This window comes from Calliphora vicina, chromosome 2 (assembly GCF_958450345.1).
Source record: "Calliphora vicina chromosome 2, idCalVici1.1, whole genome shotgun sequence".
NCBI classification, from domain to species: domain Eukaryota; kingdom Metazoa; phylum Arthropoda; class Insecta; order Diptera; family Calliphoridae; genus Calliphora; species Calliphora vicina.
In genome coordinates, this window is record NC_088781.1 from 130,750,642 (window position 1) to 130,775,592 (window position 24,951).

Consider the following 24,951-nt stretch of genomic DNA (forward strand, 5'->3'; position numbering starts at 1 on the left):
CCAAGAAATTATATGTGTTTTTTTTTAAAAAAAGTTTTGCATATTGTTTTATTTTTTTTCGTAATTTTTCAAATTCAACAATAGTAATTTGAATTTTTTCTGTGAAAACCTATTTCTTTTCGCACAGTGTCTTAAAGATAATTTTATGTAGAAATAAATGAAACATCACTTGCAGAAATCGGTTTATATTTGCAAGAGTAATTAAACTTTTTCGAAAAAATTTAACTTGAAAATTAATATGTAAAAATATTTATTTTATAGTTTTTTATTCATATGCGCTGGGGGAGAAAATACTAAGAGAGGTGTTAATGAAAAATAATAAAAAATAAATAACTTTTACAATTTTCATCCGATTTGAAAAATTAAAACCATGTTTTGTTAAAAACTAAATTTTCGTTATACAAAATAAGCAAAAACTGACTGAGTTGACGAACATCACTGAAAACTGTTTTTTAGAATAACTTCTAAATTTGAGGGTGTTTCTTAAATTTTTTTGACACAATTTCTAATGTATTCAGCGAGACCTATAAATCTAATGAGAAAATACATAAAAACACCTCTTTTACTTGTTTTAACATCTCAATTTTATAAAAAAATTAAAAAAAAAATAAAAAATGTATTTTTAAGCTTTCATAACTTTTTTTATACTGATTCACTTTTTATGTTTGAGAATGCAAATTAAAGCTTAAAGTCCCGCCTATTCAACAGAGAAAAAATATTACAAAAATACTCCATTCAATCCATTCAAAAGTTACAGATTTTTGATCAGAAAATGACCAAAATTTTCCACAAAATAATGTATTTATAAGGTGTATTTTGATAAGGAGGCCAGGCCTACGCTTTTCAAAAATTATGGCGGAATAAATTTTGTTTGTGCCGAATCTTATCTATCCTTCACCTTGCTGTACTTTATACTGAAAACATGTTTAGGGGTAAAAATAGTTTTGGTGAAGAAAAATAATTTAGTGAAAAAAAAAATAAAATTTTTAGTGGAAACTATTTTTGGTAAGATAAAAATTTATATCAAAAAAACTTCAGGTTAAAAAATATTTTTCCCTATATACATCGCACAGTGAGCTATTGTAGATATCTTAATGAAATTTCACAAGGCTTCAATACGAGACATAAACAGTTTGCAGGACAGAGACCAGGTGCGAGAATAGAACTTCGATGTGAACGATGTGGTCAAAAAAAAACTTACGAAAAAATTTTGCAACGTCAGGCAAAACATTCCTCATCAATTTAATATTGGCTTCGACTCGAATGCTGAATTGGATTGTAATCACCGGTATTACATCGACGTTATTGGACGTTATTGCTCACTCAAGTTCCCATTGAATTTGAACCAAACAAAATCACCAACTTTATCATTTGGGATGAATGCACAATGGCACATAAGAAATTGCTCGAAGCGCTCGACCGAACCCAGCCAAATTTTCGAGGAAACAACCAATCGATGCACAGTGGGTCAGAAATAATTCTGGCATTTCTAAACGCCTGGTCTGATCGGGATACAATTTTACGTGGGCGTAGCCAAGGAGCATTCGAGTTTAATGGGCCATACAAATGCTCCAGGGGCGCCGATATGGGGGCGGAAAGTAGGGTACCTTCGACATGTAAAATTTTTAAACACGTGCTATTTTTTTGTTTCCCCTCCGATTTCAAAAATTTTAATATTTTTGAAAAACGCTCAGCTAGGTCTTCGAGTATAGGCATTTAATTTAAATTTTAAAATTTGGTCATACCTTGGCCCACTCTTTTAATAACATAAGGCGTAATTTTGAACCGAATGGACTCGAATTTTTTTGTTAGTTAGACAACTAAATCAGTAATAATATACAGATCAATATCTATTATGGATCCAAAAATAAACTATTTTCAATTTAAATATTAAAAAAATAGTCGATTTTTGCTGTTTTTGGGCGAAAAGGTGACTTAACTCTTTTTTTATTAAAAAAAAACTTTCTTTAAGAACATATAACAATTTTATGTTTTTCTGTAAGGTATCTTTACGAAAAACATTTTAGTATACAAAACATGTAAAATTTGTCAAATATGTCGCCCCTACGTGCTTCGGAATTTGACCCATTTTTTATCAAAAATTATATTTTGGGCCACATGTTCTAAAATCCCAAAGCTGGGTTCAGAAAACAAAACGCAGCTTTGAAAATCTTGATGCATTCCCTATTTATAGCCAAAGACATTTTCCCAGCCCCGAAGGAAATGTGGACCCTATGGGCCAAATTGTAAAAAATACCATTTTTGAGATTTTCGCTCCAATTTTTAGGAATTGTGGGATTGCCTTTGACCTTTTGACAAGTGTTTTCTTACTGCTATTTAGAATGACAAATATAAAAATCGTTAAAAATTTCATTGAGTTTCGTTAATAAATAACGATTTTATATAGCTGACCCGACAGACGTTGTCCTGTCCAAGTTAAAAAAATGCTTGTATTCGATTTGTGAATTTGTGAGAAGCGGTTTGAAAAGGGTACAAATAGTTAAAAAGAAAACAAAACGTATTATTGAATGATAATTTTTATTCATATAAATATGAGTGATCACATATCGAGCCACTTTTCTTGATTAAATGCTTATTGGCCAAGTTATTAGCGAATTTAGATATTTTGAGGTTTTATATAAAAAAATCGATTTTTGGTCAGAAATATGAGTGACCACAAACCGATTTTTGGTCAGAAATATGAGTGATCACTGATCGAGCCCCTTTTCTTGATTAAACGCTTATTGGCCGAGTTATTAGCCAATTTAGATATTTTGAATTTTTATATAAAAAATCGATTTTTGGTCAGAAATATGAGTGATCACAGAGCGAGCTCCTTTTCTTGATTAAACGCTTATTGGCCAAGTTATTAGCGAATTTAGATATTTTGAGTTTTTATATAAGAAATCGATTTTTGGTCAGAAATATGAGTGATCACAGATCGAGCTGCTTTTCTTGATTAAACGCTTATTGGCCTAGTTATTAGCGAATTTATATATTTTGGGTTTTTATATAAAAAAATCGATTTTTGGTCAGAAATATGAGTGATCACAGATCGAGCTGTTTTTCTTAATTAAACGCTTATTGGCCAAGTTATTAGCGAATTTAGATATTTTGAGTTTTTATATAAAAAATCGATTTTTGGTCAGAAATATTGGGCGTGGTCAATTTTTCAGTCCTTAAAAACCTAAGTAGGGCTATGGCCAACATTTTAAAAAAACATTGTCTAAATCGGTCCAGCCGTTCTCTAATGATGGAATTACCAACGAAAGACAGTTGATTTTTATTTTATTTACATATTACATATTCATTGAGTTTCTACAACTAAACTTTATATCAAAATTTTAATAGGATTCCAAATATTAGGAACAATTGTATCCATATTTATTCCGAGTTTTGTTTAGATAAGTTAATTTTTGGTCTTACAAAAAAAATTTCAAGTCAATATCTCAATTAGATCCAAAAATATACCACTTTAAATCTCGGTCCTTCAAAAATATTGCACTTTTTCATACTAAAAAATTTGTAAACATTTGTTTTAGCTTTTTTTAGGTTTAAAAAACTACATACCTACTTACTACCAAAAATAATTTTTCTTTAATAAACTAAAATTCAGTTTTATTTTAATACAATTTTATTTTCAGTTTATTTTTACAGAAAAAAATGTACATCATAGTAAAAGTTTTATTTTAATATCTAGCAAATTTTGTAAAGAATACTTTAATAACAATTTCATATTTTTTATATTTATATTTCTATTAATAGTACGAGTAATATTTATTAATTAAAATTTTAAATTTATTATATTAAATTTATGTGTAAATGTAAAATCGTTTATAAATATTTACTCTAGGTAAATAGGTTTGATATTATATAAATATGTATATGTATGTATATAAAAGTAAATATATTATTATTATGGTAAGTATATAAGTGTATATATATTTATTAGATGTGTTTATAAAATAATACTTAAACTAACAAAAGAAATATGTATGCAAAGTATATATGTATGTTTGAAATTTTAGTAACTACTTAAATTAAATTTCTAATTAAGTTTTAGAATATAAAGTAAGGAAGAAATGTTTGTTATTTTAATGATAATTATTAAAATGTAAACATAATTTAGGTTATTATAGAATGATTTAAGAAAACAAACAGTAAAGTCTGCATAGAAAGTAACTTACAAATTATGAATTCTAGAAAAATTTAAAATATAAACAGCTATATTTAAGCTACTTATAAATTTCAAATTCGTGTTGAAATATTTTCTATATTTTTCTTAAATAGACTTTACTGTTGTCTCTTCTACTATATCTCTTCTTACAAAGTACTTTATTCCTCACATTAACAAGGTCATTCTGGTATTGTCATATTTATTTTTAGAGATTTAAGACAACGCCAGAACAAGTTTGTGATTATTGAGGAGTAATTTCAAATGTATTAGACTAAGAAAAAAGGTTTTCAAAAAAAATAATTTTAGAAGAAATAAAGTTATTATAAATATAATGAAAAAAAAGTAAAGAAAGTAGACCTTAAAAAATACTCTGATTTTGGGCCAATGAATAAGAGAATTTTGAAAGCAACTCTCGCTAGAATTGATCGTTTTACTACAACATTAAGGATATTGTTAAGGGAAAGGAAATAACAGAAGTTGTCTGGGTTTCATACTTTTTTATTTGAATCTTTAATACCAGCTTCTCTATGGGAGGCAATTGTATGTTTTAGAGTGTCAGTCATTGTTTGAAAAAAAATAGCTTTTGGAATCTTGAGCACTGCAGGTTGGAATATTATGCCGTCTTAATCTTTAGTACAGAAATGTTTTTGCCAATTTGGAAAGCATTAAGAGGACGCTCATTGAGTTGAAAAAAAACTATGCAGACGGACATAACGACCGACATAGCTGAACCATCACAGAGTTTCTTAAAGTTTAAAAAAATTATACTACATTTTAACTAGTTCCTCTAGTTTTCGGGAAAGTAAACAGATTTCAAATAAATTTAAATGCTTTAATGGAGAAACTAAAAAATCTATAATATTTTTTTTTTCAAATTTCATAAACAATTTGTCTAATCTTTAATACCATTTTCTCTATTGGAGGCAAGGGTACATATAAGAGTGCCAGTCTACTGTTTGAAAAAAATAGTTTTTGGAATCTTGAGCAGTGCAGATTGGAATATTGTACCACTAGTTCTTAAACTTTATTACAGAAATGAATTGGCCAATTTGGAAAGCACCAAGAGGACGCTCATTGAGTTGAAAAAAAACTACGCAGACGGACATACCGACCGACATAGGTGAACCATCACAGAGTTTCTTAAAGTTGAAAAAAATTATAGTACATTTTAACTATTTCCTCTAGTTTTCGGGAAAGTAAACAGATTTCATATAAATTTAAATGCTTTAATGGAGAAACTAAAAAAATCGATAATAATTTTTTTTTTTTCAAATTTCCTAAAAAATTTGTCTTACCCCTTAGTAGAATTTTATTAATAACTTCGGATGTATTGGAAGAAGCCTAATAAAAATCTTTTCCTCATATAAAAGAGAAAATTTCCAACCACAAATATGTTGTCGTTGGGACCCTAGCTTTATTTTCCATAATCTTATAATGTCCGTCAGTCTGTCCATCTTAAAAATCAACCTTTGACCTCAATGTGTGTTCCGTTAGCTTTTCTGGTTTTGCACAAGATATTTTTTGAAGTGTTGGGTATTGCTGGAAAGAGAATTTTGTCTATTTTAAAAATATATTAAAACATGACACTCGTCCAAACATATTTATGCAAAAAAATATAAAAAAATTAAAAAAAATACTTTTTTTTCCAAAAATCTTTTCCAAAAAATTAAAAGAATTTCTTTCGAATTTTCTTAAATTGATTTAAAAATAAATGTGATGGACACCTAAGCTGCTTTTAGATCGATAACAAAATTTTGTAAAAAAAATCAAATTTTTTTTTTAAATATTTTTTTTACTTTAAACTGACCGCATATAGCAATGAATTATAGAAAAATCTAATCACGAAGTTATATAGAGAAAACTATTGCCTTTCCGGCAGTATAATTATTTTAGCTTAAATCCCGTTTTTAATTGACGGCAATTTTCTCCATCTTGAGACCTTATAACTAACAATTAATCTTTAACATAAAGCTGTAAACGATTTCTCCATGATTCAGATATTCTTTGTCATCATAAACTTATTATGGAAATACAACGTTAATTATAAGGAGTCCAGTTGTAATAATTTAATTTAAGTCATATAAGAAATAAAGAAATAAAGAATTTTACATTTCCTATTTAAATGTAAAATTAATTAAATTACTAAAATAATTTCACAAGAATCTATTGGAAATTTTAAAGAAAATAAAAAAAGCAATAAAACAATTGATGCTTTATATTCTCTATGCTATTTTCAATAGAAATAATATAAAACAATTTTAAATTTCCTTAATTTTTCAAAAAAATTTTAAATTTTAAAAATTTGTCCCACAATTAATATCAATCATACGCACTGGTGTTTAAATAAACAAAAATTTTAATAATTTCTAAACTAATAAAGCAATTAAGACAAAACTTGGAGTGGTAATAAAGAAGACTATAAGCCATCAGATTATTAAAGAGATTTATGTATATCTACTACAATGCATCTTAAAAATCAAAATCCAAAAAGAAAAAGTAACAATTATAGTCACAATGACGGCTGCTAATTTAAAAATTTTGTTTGTACTAAAAGAAAAATACTTAAATTCTTAAAATAGATATCAAAACAAATGTCTGCTTAACTTGCTGTCATAAAAATTTATATTGAAATCGAAAATTTATAACTTTTACCCCCAGTAACACGAAGTCTGGTTATGTGTTAACTAATAGTTATACTGACAGTTTTCATACAAAAATTATTTTAACCGACAATATAACTATTAGTTAAGGTATAACCAGACTTCGTGTTAATGGGGGTTAGCAAATTATTTTAGGGATCCAAAAAATTCCAAATAATTTTTCTATTAATAAATCACTTTTTGTTTCAAGCCGCTTTTCCTTACTTCTTTCCTTCCTGTCCTTTCTTTACTTAACCGTTACTTTCAGACCTCCCCTTATAACCGCCTCCGGTGGAGGAAATCTTCTACTTTGATTGGCATTCTTTCTTCGTGTGATGCCCGCTCTAGAGGAAGTAGAATTCGTTTTACCCACCACCACACCCGACTTTTTTCTCGCTGCTGTCGATGTGGAGGAGGATGATGAAGATTTCACGGAAACAGATACAGCTGGTGAAGGTGCAACTTCAGAGGCTGGGGATGAGGATGAAGTGGAAGAAGAAACCGATGAAGTAGTACTAACAGTATCTGAATTGCTTCTGGCAGATTCGGTAAATGGCTTGTAAGTCCTAATGCCAGAATTAGATCTCACGGGCAAAAGAGTTACCAATTTGGGGGTAGTTTCTGTGGTGGTGGAGTCTGCAAATTGTGAAGATCTAAGCATTTCTTCATATTTGGTGGGATCTATAACCTCCACCTCGGCCTCTCCCACTACGGGAATGGCGGCTCCCACACCCTCAGCCGAGGAGTCATCAATAAAACTAGACATGGGCTTAATAAAAGGTTCTCTTCTCTCGAAAACCAAATCTCCATAAGGTGTAGGAGTGGTAGAGGGTGCTGTGGTAGTTGTTGAATCCATTTTGGTGGTTGTAGTGCTAGCCAGGGTAGTTGTCCGTGGTGTGGTGGTAGCTCTTGTGGTACTTGTGGTGCTGGGTTTTGCTCTAAATTCATTATTCTGTGACTGTTTCAATTTATTGTATGAAAATGGTGGCACTTTAGTGCCTGCACTGGGTGTTATGCCCAGTTTGGAGGCCAAAGTATCAAAGATTAGCGAAATATCTTGTATATTGGTGGCATTATTGATTTTTGTCTTTAAATCATTTAAAGTGAAATTCTCCGTTTTTTCCACATCCTCTGAGACCCAGGCCTGTAAAGTGGTATTGAAAACTTTGCGCATATTACCGGTATGACCAACTTGAGATCCGGCCGAATTATTTACAAAGCCCCATTTGGAGTGTGAAGGAAAGAGATTGGAGTCATCCATCATTGTGGGAGGTTTACTCTGGGAGGGTTTAATTCTATAGCGTTTAGTGGTAGTTGTAGATGGTTTGTAAGTAATTTTGACAGTACTCCTAGGAGTGGTGGTTGTTGTCGTAGTAGAAGTAGATGTACTGGTTGCCCTGGAAGTATTGCGATACATCTCACTGCTAGATTTCTTGAGATTTTGATTGTTCAATTGGTTTCTTTGCAAGATTAACTCTTTAAGATTTAAAAAGTTGGGTTTGCTGGTGGTGGCTGAGGTAGAGGAGCTTGAACTTGAATCTGTCGATGCTTCTGTGCTTGATATAACCTCTGCAGTTGTTGATTCTGTGGACTCATCTGCCACAAATCTTAAGGTAGTTCCCTTGACCTCCTCCTCCTGTTCATCATTCAAATCACTGGCCTCCTCCTCTGCTTCTATTCTAGATTCTAAAGGCTGTTGTTTGTTTTTAGCCACCTCATCTTTGGGTAAATCCCAAAGATCCATAAAGAATTCTCCAATTTTATCAGCCAGTTCTGAAGTAGCCGAAGATGAATCTATTAAATCATCTTTGGGTCTTAAAGTAGTGGTTGATTCATTATTCGTTTCTTTATTTAAATCTAACAATTCTTCCTTGTTGCTACTTTCCAAAATGTTTATTGGAGTCTCTGTTACCACTGTGCTATTTTCCTGTTTCTTGGCTATGACACCATCACCCAAATGCTCAAATTTCTCACTGTTGGCAGCCATATTAAATTGTACATGTTCCTTGTTCGCTAAACCAGCATTCAAGGGCTTAAAGGGAGGTATCACCACATCATCGATTAGAGGCACTGGCAAAGGATGTGGTTGCACAGAGGCTCCTGCTCCCAAACGCTCAATGCCCTCTGAGCCGGGCATAAACACCGGATTGCCAAAACTGTGATAGAACATTAGTTCTTGTGAATTTTGCATTTCCATGGAGGCATCGGGTTTCCTAAAGCCGGGACCATAGAAATTAGGTTTATAATTATCCATTACTGGTTTGCCGCTGTTAAACGTATCCAAAATAGGCATAGGAGGTCTAGGTTCCTCGGGCAAAAAGGGTAGTTCTATTTCATCAATGCGTCGACGTGGGGGCTCCTCTTTGAGGACTGGCCCGACTGGCGGCATTAAAGGCAATGAGGTGGACATGGTGGGCATTTGCAAGGTGGGCAGAGTTTTGGTGGGGAAGGAGGGTGGTGGACCGGCTAAAAATTCTGGTACCTCCCGATGTATGGGACGCCAGGGTTGGGTGTCTAATACAGGCACTGAAGTGAAAAGACTTTGATCTAGTTTAGGCAAAGAATGCGAGGGGGAAGAGGACGATGTATAAACTGGATAGTTTTGATGATTCAGGTGGACTAAAGTTGGTAGGGAAGGAGGGCTGACAGTAGTAGTAGTGGCTAAAGTGGTGCTGGTGGTTGGCCTTGGTGTGGTGGTAGTTGTTGTTGTGGAAGTACTTGTTGAGGTGGTGGTTGCAGGCGTTGTAGTGGTTGTTGTGGTGCTGGTGGTAGTTGGCCTAGGAGTTGTCGTGGTCGTTGTAGTAGTTCTTCTGGTGGTCGTGGTGGGTTTTGGTGTGGTCGTTGTGGTGGTTGTTGTTGTTGTAGTAGTTGTGGTGGGTGTTGTTGTGGTGGCCCTAGTACTGGTTACAGTTTGTTGTTGCGGCACCACCGTAGTTAATTTCTCAATACCCGGTTTCTTGGGCTTAACTCTGAGAGCATATGGTGTCACCGACTTAGGTGCCAAGGTACCCATGGTATGACCTCTAGTTGGTGTGGTCTTTTTCAATGCTATATCCGCATCTGTTTTGGTTATTTCAAATGATCCTTCAAAGGATCCCTGTATAACTGGAGCATTTTCCACATCTACATCTGGCTCATCATCGGCTGAGTGGGTCTTGGAGGGAGCTCGTCCTTTGCTGGGGCTGGATGAGGAAGGTTTGTTGATAAGCGCTGGAGGATTGCCGGTCTTTTTCATTAAGCGCTTCTCCAGTTGAGTTTGACTGGTGGGCACCGTATGCTGGAAGGGAGACAAAATTTATTATTGAAATGTTTTCTTGGAAAAAGTACAAAAATTTTTTTTTAACACAAAACATTGTTGTTCACTCAAAATTTTTTTTAAATAAATATTGTTTCGAGGAGTCGGTTTAAAAAGTACTTTTTTCTTTGAAAAGTATCCAGAAGTACTTTATATGAAAACGTACCAAAATAGTACTTTCTTTCAAATTAAACTATTTTGGTATTTAAAACATATTTAGTAGTTTTTCGAGAATTCTGATTGAAAACAAACGTACTTTTTCTTTGAAAAGTACTTTACATGAAAAAGTACCAAAAATAGTACTTTCTTTAAAATTAAACTATATTGAAAGTTTTTCTGGAAGTTTTATAAAAAAAATACTTTTTTTTTAAAGGTACTTTATACGATAAAGTACCAAAAATTGTACTTTCTTTAAAATTAAATTATTTTGATACATTAAACATATTTAGAATTTGAAAGTTCTTTTTCATTGAAAATTTGTTTATATGAAAAAGTACCAAAAATAGTACTTTCTTTCAAATTAAACTATTTTTGTATTTAAAACATATTTAGTAATTTTTCGACAAGTCTGATTGTAAAAAAGTACTTTTTCTTTGAATAGTACTTTATATGAAAAAGTACCAAAAAAGTAGTACTTTCTTTAAAATTAAACTATTTTGATTCATAAAACATATTTAGAAGTTTTTCGAGAAGTCTGATTGAAAAAAGTACTTTTTTCTTTGAAAAGTATCCAGAAGTACTTTATATGAAAAAGTACCAAAATAGTACTTTTTTCAAATTAAACCATTTTGGTACATATAACAAATTTATAAGTTTTGCGAGTGGTTTGATAGAAAAAAGTACATTTTGTTTGAAAAGTACTTTACATGAAAATTAGTACTTTCTTTAAAATTAAACTATTTTGGTACTTAAAACATATTTAGAAGTTTTTCGAGAAGTCTGATTGAAAAAAGTACTTATTCTTTGAAAAGTCTTTATATGAAAAAGTACCAAAAATAGTACTTTCTTTAAAATTAAACTATTTTAGTTTAGAAGTTTGATTGATAAAAGTTCATTGAAAAGTACCACAAATAGTACTTTCATTAATATTAGACTATTTGGTACATATTTAAAACATACTTAGACGTTTTTCGAGCAGTCTGATTAATAAAAGTACTTTTTTTGAAAAGCAGGAGTTTGATTGAAAAATGTAATTTTTCTTTGAAAAGTACTTTATATGAAAAAGTTCCAAAAATAGTACTTTCTTTAAAATTAAACTCGTTTGTTACATAAAACATATTTAGAAGTTTTTCAAGAAGTCTGATTGAAAAAAGAACTTTTTACCAATAAGTACTTTATATAAAAAAGTTCCAAAAAAAGTACTTTCTTTAAAATGAAACTATATTGGTACATAAAAAATTTTTATAAGTTTTTCGATAAGTCTGATTGAAGAAAGTACTTTTTCTTTGAAAAGTACCAAAAATAGTACTTTTTTGAAAAAAATTGAAAAAAGTACTTTTTCTTTGAAAAGTATTTTATATGAAAAAGAACTACAAATAGTACTTTCTTTAAAATTAAATAATTTTGGTACGTAAAACATATTTAGAAATTTTTCGAGAAGTCTTGTTGAAAAAGTACTTTTTCTATGAAAAAATATCTAAATTAGTAGTTTCTATAAGATTTAACTATTTTGGTATTTAGTAATTTTTCGAGAAGTCCTATTGAAAAAGAGTACTTTTTCTTTGATAAGTACTTTATATGAGAAAGTACGAAAAATAGTACTTTGTTTAAAATTAAACTAAAAGTACCAACAAAGTACTTAATTTAGTACTTTTCTAGATACTTACTGCATCTTTAAACAGAGAGGCTGATTTAACAACTTGTTCATCCAAAATACGTTTAATTTCCACTGAATCGGCATCTATGCGCAAAGATCTATATAAAGACTTGACAGCGGTGGTTTCCAGGAAAATTGCTTCCTTTATAAACTCCTCGACATTGTGGATGTTTCTATGAAAAGAAAAAAAAGAATAAAATTAAATAAAGTATAAAATAAATTACAAAACAAACTTACTGTGGCAATTTTCGCACATCAAAAAATGTTCTAAAATTAACCTTAATCAAAGGACCCTCACCAAAGCCCCAGACATCAGAGCGCAATGGCTGTAAACCCTGATCCGTTAAAGCTCTTTCCACAAAACGTTTATAGAACTCTATTTTTTGCTTGTAGGAGGTGGTATGATTATATTTTAAGCCCGTGGAGAATAGATCGCCTTTGGCAATGCGAAAAGAACCCTCAAAACCCAAAACAGCTAAAAAAAAAGAAAAAAGTTTATAATTTTTTTTGTTTTAAATATTTAAAATAACACTTACGATCTTCCATATTGCCTTTAATGGAACTAAAATAGAAAGCCAAACCCGCTATGGATATAACCGCCAGTAATACTATAAAAGCAGCCGTGGTTAGAATAATAGAGAATGAACGGGTCTTTTGATAGTGGGCATGTGGCTTGGCCGAGAAGGTAGAGGGCGCCAAATTGCGACCATCTCGCCATATGCCCCAGGTATTGTAACCATATTGATTGTTTATACTGTGATCATTGCTGTAGGAGGGCTGATTGTTCATGTGATAGTAGGCACCCAAGGTCGAGCGTCTGCCCAAAGTGTTTTGATAGGTGTAATCATTGGACTGTAAATAAAACAAGAAGATGATTTGTAAAGAAAATTGTAATTAATCATAATTTGTTAGAAATGTTTTCAAATTATTATAAATTATTGTTTGTATTTTATGTGTTGTGTGAGATTTAAAAGATAGTTACATCAAACAAAAAAGCCTATTAAGTTTTTTTGTTTAGTCATGTTTGCTTGTTAAATCATTGTGACCACCTTAAATTGAGCGATTAAGCATAATTTCTGTTAAAGCCTAGAAAACCTAAACTTTGCGGTAGTGTAAAAATATAATTTAAACCATTAAGGAAAGAAATCCAAGTAAATTATTTTTAAAAAAAACTCCATTTCATCAAAATCAACCAATTCAAAAAATATTTACCAAAATTACCCATTTTTAAGCTTCTTTGCTTACCTTTTGTATTACCCCCTGAATGGGTTAAATTTATTTAAACAACCTTTTCTAACCCAACCAGTTTTCACCCAAATTTCCTATTATATTCTGCTCAATCATTAAAATATACAATACAATTTTTTATAATTGTCTGCCATAAAATATATAACTTTTGTACTAAACTATTTGCTGTGTGTTTTTTTTTCTTCAAAACTCTTTTGTATTTACTTCTATTTCAAACCTTTCGTTTCATTCTATTTCTAACATTGTACGTCTTCTAATTATATTTTCTCTAAGTAATTGAGAAAAAATGTTTACTTCCTCTGTGTTTTAATGTAATTTAATATAACTATTAATATTAATAAAATAATAATGACATTGAAAGCGGGAAGTATAAATAAAATATTAAAAAAAGTTCTATGAAGGGATATGATTGCTTAAATAAAAGTATATTTTAATTTACTTTGAATTTATTATAAAGATTATTATTTTCAACAAAATCGTAGATTTATAATTAATTTTTAAAAATTTATGTTTGTTTGTTGGGCTACTTCCCATCTAATAGAGAGAATGTTGTTTAAAAGCAAAATATAATTTGTTTAATTTAGTTCCATTTAATAAATTGTGGAATTTTTTAATAGTTTTAGAGAATATTTTCTTGGGTTCTAAAACTAATAAATAAATTAATATAAAACAGGCCTCATAAACAATTTGAAATATTTCGAAATATTTTTTTTTCAAAAAGTACTTTTATTCAAAAGTTGGTACCTTTTGAATAAAAGTACTTTTAGAAAAAACACTATTTTACAAAGGCAATAAAATATTATTATCCAAATATACCAAAAAATATAAATATTTTCTTTGGTATTAGCTTTTTTTTGTTAAAAAAAAATTTTTTGTTTAAAAAATTGTGAAAAAAAAAGTTTTGGTAAAAAATTAAATTGGATAAAAAGTTATTTTTTTTGTTAAAAAAAAAATTTGAAAAACATTTCTGATGAAAAAAGAAAACTTGGTTAAATAAATATTTGTTACGATCTGTACAGAACGCTCTCTCTAAATAGAGTATCCGATATTGGCTTGATTCGTTTTTGGCCTCAATAGGTGAGCAGATCTTTTGGCTCCGAATCCATATGTTGCCAGAAAGATGGGAAAACGTCTTGCTATCAATGGCCAATACTTTGAATAAGTCTATATTGTACAAATGTTTCAAAATAAAAGCTAAAACATTTAAAAAATACCGCAGTTTAAAGTCATACACCCAATAAATTTAAAGAGTATTTTCTTAGGTTTTAGAATTTGCCAAAATGTACAAAAAAGCGCTAAATTTGAATACAATATCTGAAATGTTATTAAAAAGTACCAATTTATTTATTGTCAAAAAACTTTCTTTAAAAAGTTTCAAAATAAAGTAATTGCTAAAGCACTTATTATAAAAAATATATAATTTTTATCCAAAAGTACAAAAAATCTTTTAATCAAAAAGTACCAAAGTACATACTTTTAATCAAAAAGTAAAAAAGAACAAAAGTAATTTTAATCAAAATGTACCAAAAAAACTTTTAATCAAAATGCACCATTTTCATCAAAAACTACCAAAGTAGTTTTAATCAAAAAGCACCAAAATACTTTTAATGAAAAAGTACCAAAGCACTTTAGATTAAAAAGTACCAAAGTACTTTTAATAAAAAAATACCAAGGTATTTTTAATCAAAAAGCACCAAAGTACTTTTAATCAAAAAGTACCAAAGTACTTTTAATATAAAAGTACCAAAGCACTTTAGATTAGAAAGTACCAAAGTACTTTTAATCAAAAAGTACCAAAGTACTTTTAATATAAAAGTACCAAAGTACTTTTAATATAAAAGTACCAAAGTACTTTTTATATAAAAGTACCAAAGCACTTTAGATTAGAAAGTACCAAAGTACTTTTAATAAAAAAGTACCAAAGTATTTTTAATTAAAAAGTACCAAGGTACTTTTAATCAAAAATTACCAAGGTACATTTAATCCAAAAGTACCAGGTACCTTTAATTAAAAAGTACCAAAGTACTTTTAAAAATATTAAAGAACCTTTAAACAAAAAGTACCAAGGTACTTTTAATCCAAAAATATCAAAGTACTTTTAATCCAAAAATATCAAGGTACCTTTAATCAAAAAGAAGTATTTTTAATCAAAAAGTACTCGTATCCCACTCGTATCCCACTATGCGACCAAATAGGTCTTAAAGGTAAAGAACTAAGCTTTCTTTTGAGCAAAAAAAAAAATTTTAAAAAAAGGGCCCATATTGGAGAAAAAATCGATTTTGCAAAAAAAAAAGTCAAAAATTGTATTTCTTGAGTTATAAAATATTTATTTGGATAGATATCCCACTCGCATCCCACTAAGGGACTAAAAATATCTTAAAGGAATAGATCTTGACTAAAAAAATTTTTTAAAAAAACGGCCCATTTTGAAAAAAACATTCGTATTTGCAAAAAAAAAAGTCAAAAATTGTAAGTCTTGAGTTAAAAAATATTTATTTTGATAGATATCCCACTCGCATCCCACTAAGCGACCAAAAGGGTCTTCAAGGATAATATCTAAGCTTTTGTTTGACCTAAAAAAAAAATTAAAAAAGGGTTCATTTTGAAAAAAAAAGTCGACAAAGTTTTTGATTTTGCAAAAAAAGTCAAAAATTGTATGTTTTGAGTTACAAAATATTTATTTTGATAGATATCCCACTCGCATCCCACTAAACGACCAAATAGGTGTTCAAGGAAAATATCTAAGCTTTATTTTAAGAAAAAAAAAACGGTCAATTTTAAAAAAAAGTCAAAAAAATTTTTTGATTTCGGAAAAAAAATATTAAAATTTTTTTATTTTTTTTTTTAAATATTTTTCTTCGAAAGATTGAAGATAGAGCTATCTAAACTATTTGGGACACATTTTGCTAAGAACAATAGGTAATAAGTAGGGTTTTTATCCCGGGAATTCCCGGTACAAATTTCCCGGGAATTTTGCCAATTTTTCACTACCCGATTCCCGAGATTTTTAGTCGGGAATCCCGGGAATTAAAAACTGACGAAAATACATAGAAAACAAGTTAGAACTCTTTTTTTTCACCAAAAAACAGTGAAAAGTTTTTTACAGTTTTTTGCTTATATCTTGGAAATAATAGACCGCTTATTATTTTTTTTTTTGGGGTTCTTCGTATGAAAATTAATAAAGATAATTCATTATTTATATAATTTATTTCTTATTGAATCATTCTAATATCTTTTCTTCTTTAAATCCATAACAAAATAGCATCAAAAATTTATTAAATTATTAAATTTTTCTTCAATTAAAATCTACACCATTTCCAATTGTATTTCAGAAATTTCTAATTATATTTCAGAATTTTCCATTTATATTTCAGAATATTCCAATTATATTTCAGAATTTTCTAATTGAATTTCAGAATATTCCAATTATATTTCAGAATTTTCCATTTATAATTCAGAAATTTCTAATTGTATTTCAGAAATTTCCAATTGTATTTCAGAATTTTCCAATTGTATTTCAGAAATTTCCATTTGAATTTCCGAATTTTTAATTTATACTTAAAAAGTTTCTAATTGTATTTCAGAATTTTCCAATTGTATTTCAGAAATATCCATTTGTATTTCAGAAAATTCTAACAGCAATACCAATGGATATTTCTAAATACAAATAGAAAATTCTGAAATACAATTGGAAAATTCTGAAATACAATTAGAAACTTTTTAAGTATAAATTAAAAATTCTGAAATACAAATGGAAATTTCTGAAATACAATTGGAAAATTCTGAAATACAATTAGAAAATTCTGAAATACAATTAGAAAGTTCTGAAATATAATTGGAATATTCTGAAATATAATTAGAAAATTCTGAAATATAAATGGAAATTTCTGAAATTCAATTGGAAATTTCTGAAATACAATTAGAAACTTCTGAAATACAATTGGAAATGGTTTAGTACAAAAAGGTTTAAGACAATTTTTTCAATTAATTTTGTAAATGATTTGATTTAACAAATATTTAATCATTCAAAGTATGAATAAATTCTGTTATTAATTAACTTTAAAATTAATTCAGTTTAAACAAAGGCTTTGAAATGAATCTAAAAAATTAAATATTAGAATGGGATTTATGGAATGAAAGGCTGACATTTTTTAATTACAGATTAAGATTTTAGTGAATTAAGCTCAAATTTTATTAATTAATTCGAAGCTCTGATATTTAATAATTATAACACTAAGTTTTTATATGTAATTTGGCTATAATATTCCTAATTTACAGTATCATTATATATTTCGGGAATAGCCGGGTACCCGGGAATGTAGAAAAAAATTTCCCGATTCCCGGGACTCAAAAAAGGTCGGGAAATTAAAAACCCTAGTAATAAGTTACATGGATAAGAAAAAACCCCTGTTTGACCAAAATGTCAAAATTTGACCCCCTATAACTCAGAGAGTTCTCGACCGATCTTGTTGAAAAATTGTGTCTGAGTTACTATCCAATAGAACTAACCTTGGTGCAAATTTCATATCGGAAAACATCGATTTCAAAAGTTGGTTCACTTGACATAAAATGCCCCATATATATCCTGGATCCTTATAGATAGCGAAGTCGATAAAGCCATGTCCGTCTGTCTGTCTGTTGAAATTAATTTTCTGAAGACCCCGGATATCTTCGTGATCCAAATCTTCATTAATTCTATCAGACATGCTTTTGAGAAGTATACATTAATATAGACAATACGGATGTCTAATGATAGATATTTCAAAGACCTTTGCAACGTATATAAGACCATAGTAAGTTGGACCTACAATGGGTCAAAATCGAAAAAAATATTTTTTAACCAGAATTTTTTTTTTCACCAAAAAAAAGTAAAAAACTAAATTTTTTTTTTCAATTTAAAAAAAAAATTCCAAAAAATGAAAAAAACAACTTTGGAAAAAAAATGTTGTTTACATAAAAATATTCAAAATTTGTATTGTGAAGAATAATTTGGTGTAGGGTATATAAGATTCGGCAAAGCCGAATATAGATCTCATACTTGTTTCAAATAAAATATTATTTTACGATTCACAATTTGCTAAAAAGTACCAAGAAAGGTACTAAATTTCAATACATATCTAAAATGTTTTAGATGTGTACCAAAATATATTTTTCAAAATAACTTCTTTATTTGATTAAGAATTTATTGTTTGTGGTTTGAGAAAGTACTTTTTTATAAAAAAGTTCTAAATGGAAATATTTCTACTTTAAGTTACATTTAACTGTTATTAAAAATTGTACTGAAGTAGTTCTTAAATTGGTTATTTTCTTGCAACTTAATTTTGCAATTTAATTTTTACAATTTGTAAGTATATTTTATTTGTTACCATAATTTGGTAAAATTAACCAATAAAATTACTAACTACTAAAATATTTATTTTATTATTTATTTAAATACTCAAGTTAGTTTTACTATAAAGTACTTTTAATCAGTTCCTGGCTACCACAAATTAGAATCAAAATATTTTATAAATTTTCTTAGAAAACTCTTTCCACTGTCAATGTTTGCACAGTGTCTGAAATTTTTAAACCAAATGTTTGTCCATATATGTTTCTTGTATGTTTTCATTATTTTGGCTTTTTTAACTATGAAATTCTTGTTAAATTCAAGCAAATCTACTTCATACAACCTTCCATACTTCCAGCTTTCCTTTGGACTAACCTCTATAGTCTAGTCTATGTTTTATTTGTTGACTTAGTATTGTTTGTTTTGTGGAATTTTTCCAACAAAATAGAAACAACACTGCTCCTTGTTTTTAATAACACTCTAGTTAGTGTCTAAGTATACAAATGTACCAAAGAATGTTCAAAAATGTATATGTGTACCGAAAAGAAACAAGTACATACGACTAAAAGTACTTTCCTTTCCTTGACTAACAGCCAAGCGAGACAAGACACACCTTTGTTAGTGTTAGTTTTTGGTTTCGGTTTTTAACTGACTAGACAGTTTAGTTTTTATTTTTTTTTGGTTGTATGAATCATTATTAATATTTGTCTAGGAAATATATTTGCAGATTGCCGGCAGACCCCTGCTACATATATATGAATATTATACGTTCGTTTGAAAGTGTTTTTAAGTACAAGTATCTAGTCTGTTGAGGTTTTGATAACAAGCTATTTGTTTGTTTGTTTCATATCTGTCAATATCATGGCCTATGTATTAATAAAGTTGCTATAATTTTTGCTTAGTTAAATAGATACTAATGAAATATGTGTTTTGCATTTGGGCAGAATATTTTCCAAAAATTAATTATAATGATTTGTAAAGAGTCAGGCAGACAGAGAAATGACAAGCAAAATCAAATAGATACAAAGATATACAAAATACTTCTTTTATTAGAATTATGATTTGAAACTTAAATTGTTGAAATTGATACATTTTAAATTATACGTCTGCTTATTCTTAATACACTAAGAGATTCTAAATGGCGCCAAATTGAACTATACTCTTAATAGACTTTTTCTTATTACTACCAACTTGCTACTTGAATCTCAAGGAGACTAAAAGAGCATTGTATATTTCAGTTACCTATTAATTAAGAAGCAAAATATCCTGAACATATGGGTGTGGAAAATTAAAAATATTTCCTTAAGAATGTTAAAAATTTTACAAAAATTTCTAAGAATTTTTAGAATAATGTAAATCTATACTATTGTTAGAATTCAAATTAACATGGGATTCAGTTAGGTAAAAGCAACTGCAAGCAATATATCCAAACAGAGTTGTTAAATAAAAAGAAATTCAATATATTAGGGATTTTCGCAGTTTATGTAAAACTACAGTTCTAGTTCAGTTCTAGGTCAGTTCTAGTTCTAGTTCACTTCTAGTTCTAGTTCAGTTCTAGTTCAGTTCTAGTTCAGTTCTAGTTCAGTTCTAGTTCAGTTCTAGTTCAGTTCTAGTTCAGTTCTAGTTCAGTTCTAGTTCAGTTCTAGTTCAGTTCTAGTTCAGTTCTAGTTCAGTTCTAGTTCAGTTCTAGTTCAGTTCTAGTTCAGTTCTAGTTCAGTTCTAGTTCAGTTCTAGTTCAGTTCTAGTTCAGTTCTAGTTCAGTTCTAGTTCAGTTCTAGTTCAGTTCTAGTTCAGTTCTAGTTCAGTTCTAGTTCAGTTCTAGTTCAGTTCTAGTTCAGTTCTAGTTCAGTTCTAGTTCAGTTCTAGTTCAGTTCTAGTTCAGTTCTAGTTCAGTTCTAGTTCAGTTCTAGTTCAGTTCTAGTTCAGTTCTAGTTCAGTTCTAGTTCAGTTCTAGTTCAGTTCTAGTTCAGTTCTAGTTCAGTTCTAGTTCAGTTCTAGTTCAGTTCTAGTTCAGTTCTAGTTCAGTTCTAGTTCAGTTCTAGTTCAGTTCTAGTTCAGTTCTAGTTCAGTTCTAGTTCAGTTCTAGTTCAGTTCTAGTTCAGTTCTAGTTCAGTTCTAGTTCAGTTCTAGTTCAGTTCTAGTTCAGTTCTAGTTCAGTTCTAGTTCAGTTCTAGTTCAGTTCTAGTTCAGTTCTAGTTCAGTTCTAGTTCAGTTCTAGTTCAGTTCTAGTTCAGTTCTAGTTCAGTTCTAGTTCAGTTCTAGTTCAGTTCTAGTTCAGTTCTAGTTCAGTTCTAGTTCAGTTCTAGTTCAGTTCTAGTTCAGTTCTAGTTCAGTTCTAGTTCAGTTCTAGTTCAGTTCTAGTTCAGTTCTAGTTCAGTTCTAGTTCAGTTCTAGTTCAGTTCTAGTTCAGTTCTAGTTCAGTTCTAGTTCAGTTCTAGTTCAGTTCTAGTTCAGTTCTAGTTCAGTTCTAGTTCAGTTCTAGTTCAGTTCTAGTTCAGTTCTAGTTCAGTTCTAGTTCAGTTCTAGTTCAGTTCTAGTTCAGTTCTAGTTCAGTTCTAGTTCAGTTCTAGTTCAGTTCTAGTTCAGTTCTAGTTCAGTTCTAGTTCAGTTCTAGTTCAGTTCTAGTTCAGTTCTAGTTCAGTTCTAGTTCAGTTCTAGTTCAGTTCTAGTTCAGTTCTAGTTCAGTTCTAGTTCAGTTCTAGTTCAGTTCTAGTTCAGTTCTAGTTCAGTTCTAGTTCTAGTTCTAGTTCAGTTCTAGTTCTAGTTCAGTTCTAGTTCAGTTCTAGTTCAGTTCTAGTTCAGTTCCAGTTCAGTTCTAGTTCAGTTCTAGTTCAGTTCTAGTTCAGTTCTAGTTCTAATGTCAATTATAGTATCAGTTCTAGTGCCTAAAGTTCCTTAAAATATCCATTTTATTCCCTTTAAATTCTTATAAACTGTCACACTTATCCAGGTATCACTGAGGGCTGCAAGCATTTGGCAACTTTGTTTTTGGCCTTTTTAAATAAAAGACTTTGCTGGATAACATTTCTATTCCCTTAACCAAAATAAAATCTTCCATAGCCAAATAGAAACTCACACAGATAGTTATGCTTAGAGATACTCATAGAACAGAATAGACAAGAACGCAATTGCGTAAATCGTATAATGAAAATCTAGATTGTATTTATTACAAGAGTGTGCTGTTGTGATGAATTGAAAGAAAAACAAGCTACGAAAAAAAATATTATTAAATTTAACTAGATGTTAAAAACAAAAGAATAGAACAGATGGATGGATGGTTGGTTGCTGTTGGTTGGTTGTGTATGAATAGATGGTTGGCTGGCTCGTAGGTTGGTTGGATGGATGGTTGGATGAAGTAGGTGCTCAAGCTTACACTTGATGCTCTGAAACCACAGAACTCTGAATGAGCATTCAGTCTGTTTTATTTGTTACATTTTTTCTATTACTAGCATAAATAAGACAACTATAACAATGACGAAGAAGACGACAATAATAATAATGATGATGATAACGATGATGGTGATAATGATTAAAAGGAACTTAGGAATATTATACAAATAAACTGAACAGATAGACAAAGAGTCTGACAAACAGTCAGTTACTGTAACAAACCATCAACCTGAGAGCAATATAAATAGAAAATAAGTAAGTACGCTATAAACGGCAGACTCCAACAAAGCAAACAAGTTTGTAATGTGAAAGGTCGGAAGGACCAACAGAGAATTTTTGCAAATGATGATTAAATGAATTGATTTCTATATATCAAGATTCAAAGGGAAAAATTTGAGGCAGAAGAATCAATAGGCTTTTTGGACTTGATAATCCACATGATTTTCCAGTGGATCATATATGGATCTCATATCAATTACAGCATAACGCGCTAGATTATGACTTCCATGTGTAACAAACAGTATGTAGCAATCATACCTCCCTGTCCTTTGATGCTTTCAACAAAAAAAGATACATATTCTATTTTTTCATCTTTACCTTAAACAAAACTATAGAGACATACATATAAAACAAACAGAAAGACAATTAAATCGACAGACATACTCAAACTTAAACAAAATACATATTTATGTAATAAAACAAAAAACTAAACAGAAAACGCACAAAATGGACACATTTTAGCTTGTTCTTCAAACAGCAATAAAATGAAAAAATATATATACTTCTGTCTAACTGACGAGTTATTGAGACAGTTGTTTAGATGGATGCGTATTCTATAGACTGTAAAAATAACAATAATAGCAAACACTACCCTACCAACTACAGCTAGATACAAACAAACATTTACCAAAGCTTTAACAGCTCTGGCTTTAACAGCAAGTACCATTCCAGCTCTAACTACTCAGCATGCTAAAATATATAGTTTTAAATACTCGTATTTGCACAAGTATATTTCTGTACTGAAGGAAAAATATGTATGTATTTTGTTTAAATTGTATGACAGGTTCATTGAACTAATAACAACTACAACACAGCCAGCCAGAAGTAAATGATATAAAGCTTTTTTGCATCTTTTAGACAAAAGTGTGTATGATGATGATCATGACGATGTTTCCGATGATGATGATGACGATGATAAAGCAAAAAAGTTGCTTTTTTTGTGGTTGAGGAAAAAGAATAGTTACAACAAGTGCGAATTTTATTTGTAACATAAGTGGAGTGTCATACAAAAGAATAGGAAAAAGAAGAGAACAGTTGGGGATAAATTAATAGCAATAGCTCTAGTTAATTTTCAGTTCTAGTTCAGTTTCTGGTTCAGGTTCTAGTTCAGGTTCTAGTTCAGGTTCTAGTTCAGGTTCTAGTTCAGGATCCTGTTCCTGAACCATATTTCAGGATCCGGTTCAAGAACTAGTTTAGGTTCTAGTTCAATTTCCTGTTCAGGAACTAGTTCAGGAACTAGTTCAGGTTGTAGTTCCGGTTCTAATTCATATTCTAGTTCGGGTTCCTGTTCAGAATGTAGTTCTAGTTCAGGCTCTAATTCAGGTTCTAGTTAAGGTTCTAGTCAGGTTCTAGAATAGGTTCTAGTTCAGATTCTAGTTCTACTTTAGGCTCTAGTTCAGGTTCTATTTCAAGTTCTAGTTCCGTTTCAAGTTCCGGTTCTGGTAATGGTTCTAGTTCAGGATCTAATTCAGGCTCTAGTTCAGGTTCTAGTTCATGTTACAATTCAGGATCTAGTTCAGTATCCCGTTCAAGAACTAGGTTAAGTTCTAGTTCAAGATCCCGTTTAGCTTATAGTTTATGTTCCACTTTAGTTTCTAGTCCAGGTTATAGCTCAGGTTCTAATTCAGGCTCTAGTTCAGGTTCTAGTTTAGGTTCTAATGCAGGTTCTAGTTCAGATTCTAGTTCAGGATCCGGTTCAAGAACCAGTTTACGTTTTAGTTTAGGATCCAGTTGAGGAACTAGCTCGGGTTCTATTTCAGGTTCTAGTTCAGGTTCAAGTTCTTTTTCAGGATCCGGTTCAAGAACTAGTTCAGGTTCTATTTCAGGATCCGGTTCAAGAACTAGTTCAGGGTATATTTCAGGTTTTAGTTCATGTTGTAGTTCAGTTTCCAGTTTTTCTTGTTAAGGTTCAAATTCATGTTGCAGTTCAGGATCCAGTTCAGGATACCGTTCAAGAACTAGCTTAAGTTCTAGTTCAAGATCCCGTTTAGCTTCTAGTTTAGGTTCTAGTTTAGGCTCTAGTTCAGCTTCTAGTTCAGCTTCTAGTTTAGGTTCTAGTTTAGGCTAGTTAAGGTTCTAGTTCAGGTTCTAGTTCACGATCTAGTTCAGGTTCTGGTTCAGGTTCTAATTCAGGTTCCAGTTCAGGTTCTAATTCTGGTTCTAGTTCAGGTTGTAGTTCAGGTTCTAGTTCAGGTTCTAATTTATGTTCTAGGTCAGGTTCTAGTTAAGGTTCTAGTTTACGTTCAAGTTCAGGTTCTAGTTCTGTTTCAAGTTCTATTTCAAGTTCTATTTCATGTTCTATTTGAAGTTCTAGTTCAAGTTCTAGTTCAGGCACTAGTTCGGGTTCCCATTCAGGAACGAGTTTAGGTTCTAGTTTAGGATCCCATTCAGGAACTAGTTCAGGAACTATTCAAGCTCTAGTTATGGTTCTAATTCAAGTTATATATCAGGATCCGGTTCAAGAACTAGTTCAGGTGCTAGTTTACGTTCAAGTTCAGATTCCACTTCAAGTTCTAGTTCATGTTCTATTTCAAGATCTAGTTCAGGTTCTAGTTCAATATCTAGTTCAGGTTCCCGTTCATGAAATAGTTTAGGTTCCAGTTCAGGATCCCGTTCAGGAACTAGTTTAGGTTCTAGTTCAGGATCTCGTTCAGGAATTAGTTCAGTTTCAAGTTCAGGTTCTAGTTCAGGTTCCAATTCAGATTCTAGTTAAGATTCTAGTACATGCTCTTGTTGAGGATCCCCTTCAAGAACTAGTTTAGGTTCTAGTTCAGGAATCCG

General features: G+C 30.3%; 1 protein-coding gene across 1 annotated transcript in view; it reads right to left on the bottom strand.

The window, feature by feature from the left end:
* Positions 1-7,061: 7,061 nt before the first annotated feature.
* The window catches only part of LOC135950874 (mucin-2), a 69,267-nt gene continuing 51,377 nt past the window's right edge, over positions 7,062-24,951 (bottom strand). Inside the window, exons 2-7 of the mRNA XM_065500398.1 lie at positions 12,464-12,779; positions 12,165-12,402; positions 11,938-12,100; positions 8,473-10,093; positions 7,744-8,355; positions 7,062-7,650 (exon numbers count right to left, since the gene is read on the bottom strand). Coding sequence (XP_065356470.1) covers positions 7,064-7,650; positions 7,744-8,355; positions 8,473-10,093; positions 11,938-12,100; positions 12,165-12,402; positions 12,464-12,779 — 3,537 coding nt within the window. The 3' untranslated portion in view covers positions 7,062-7,063. The remainder of the gene's footprint in view (positions 7,651-7,743; positions 8,356-8,472; positions 10,094-11,937; positions 12,101-12,164; positions 12,403-12,463; positions 12,780-24,951) is intronic.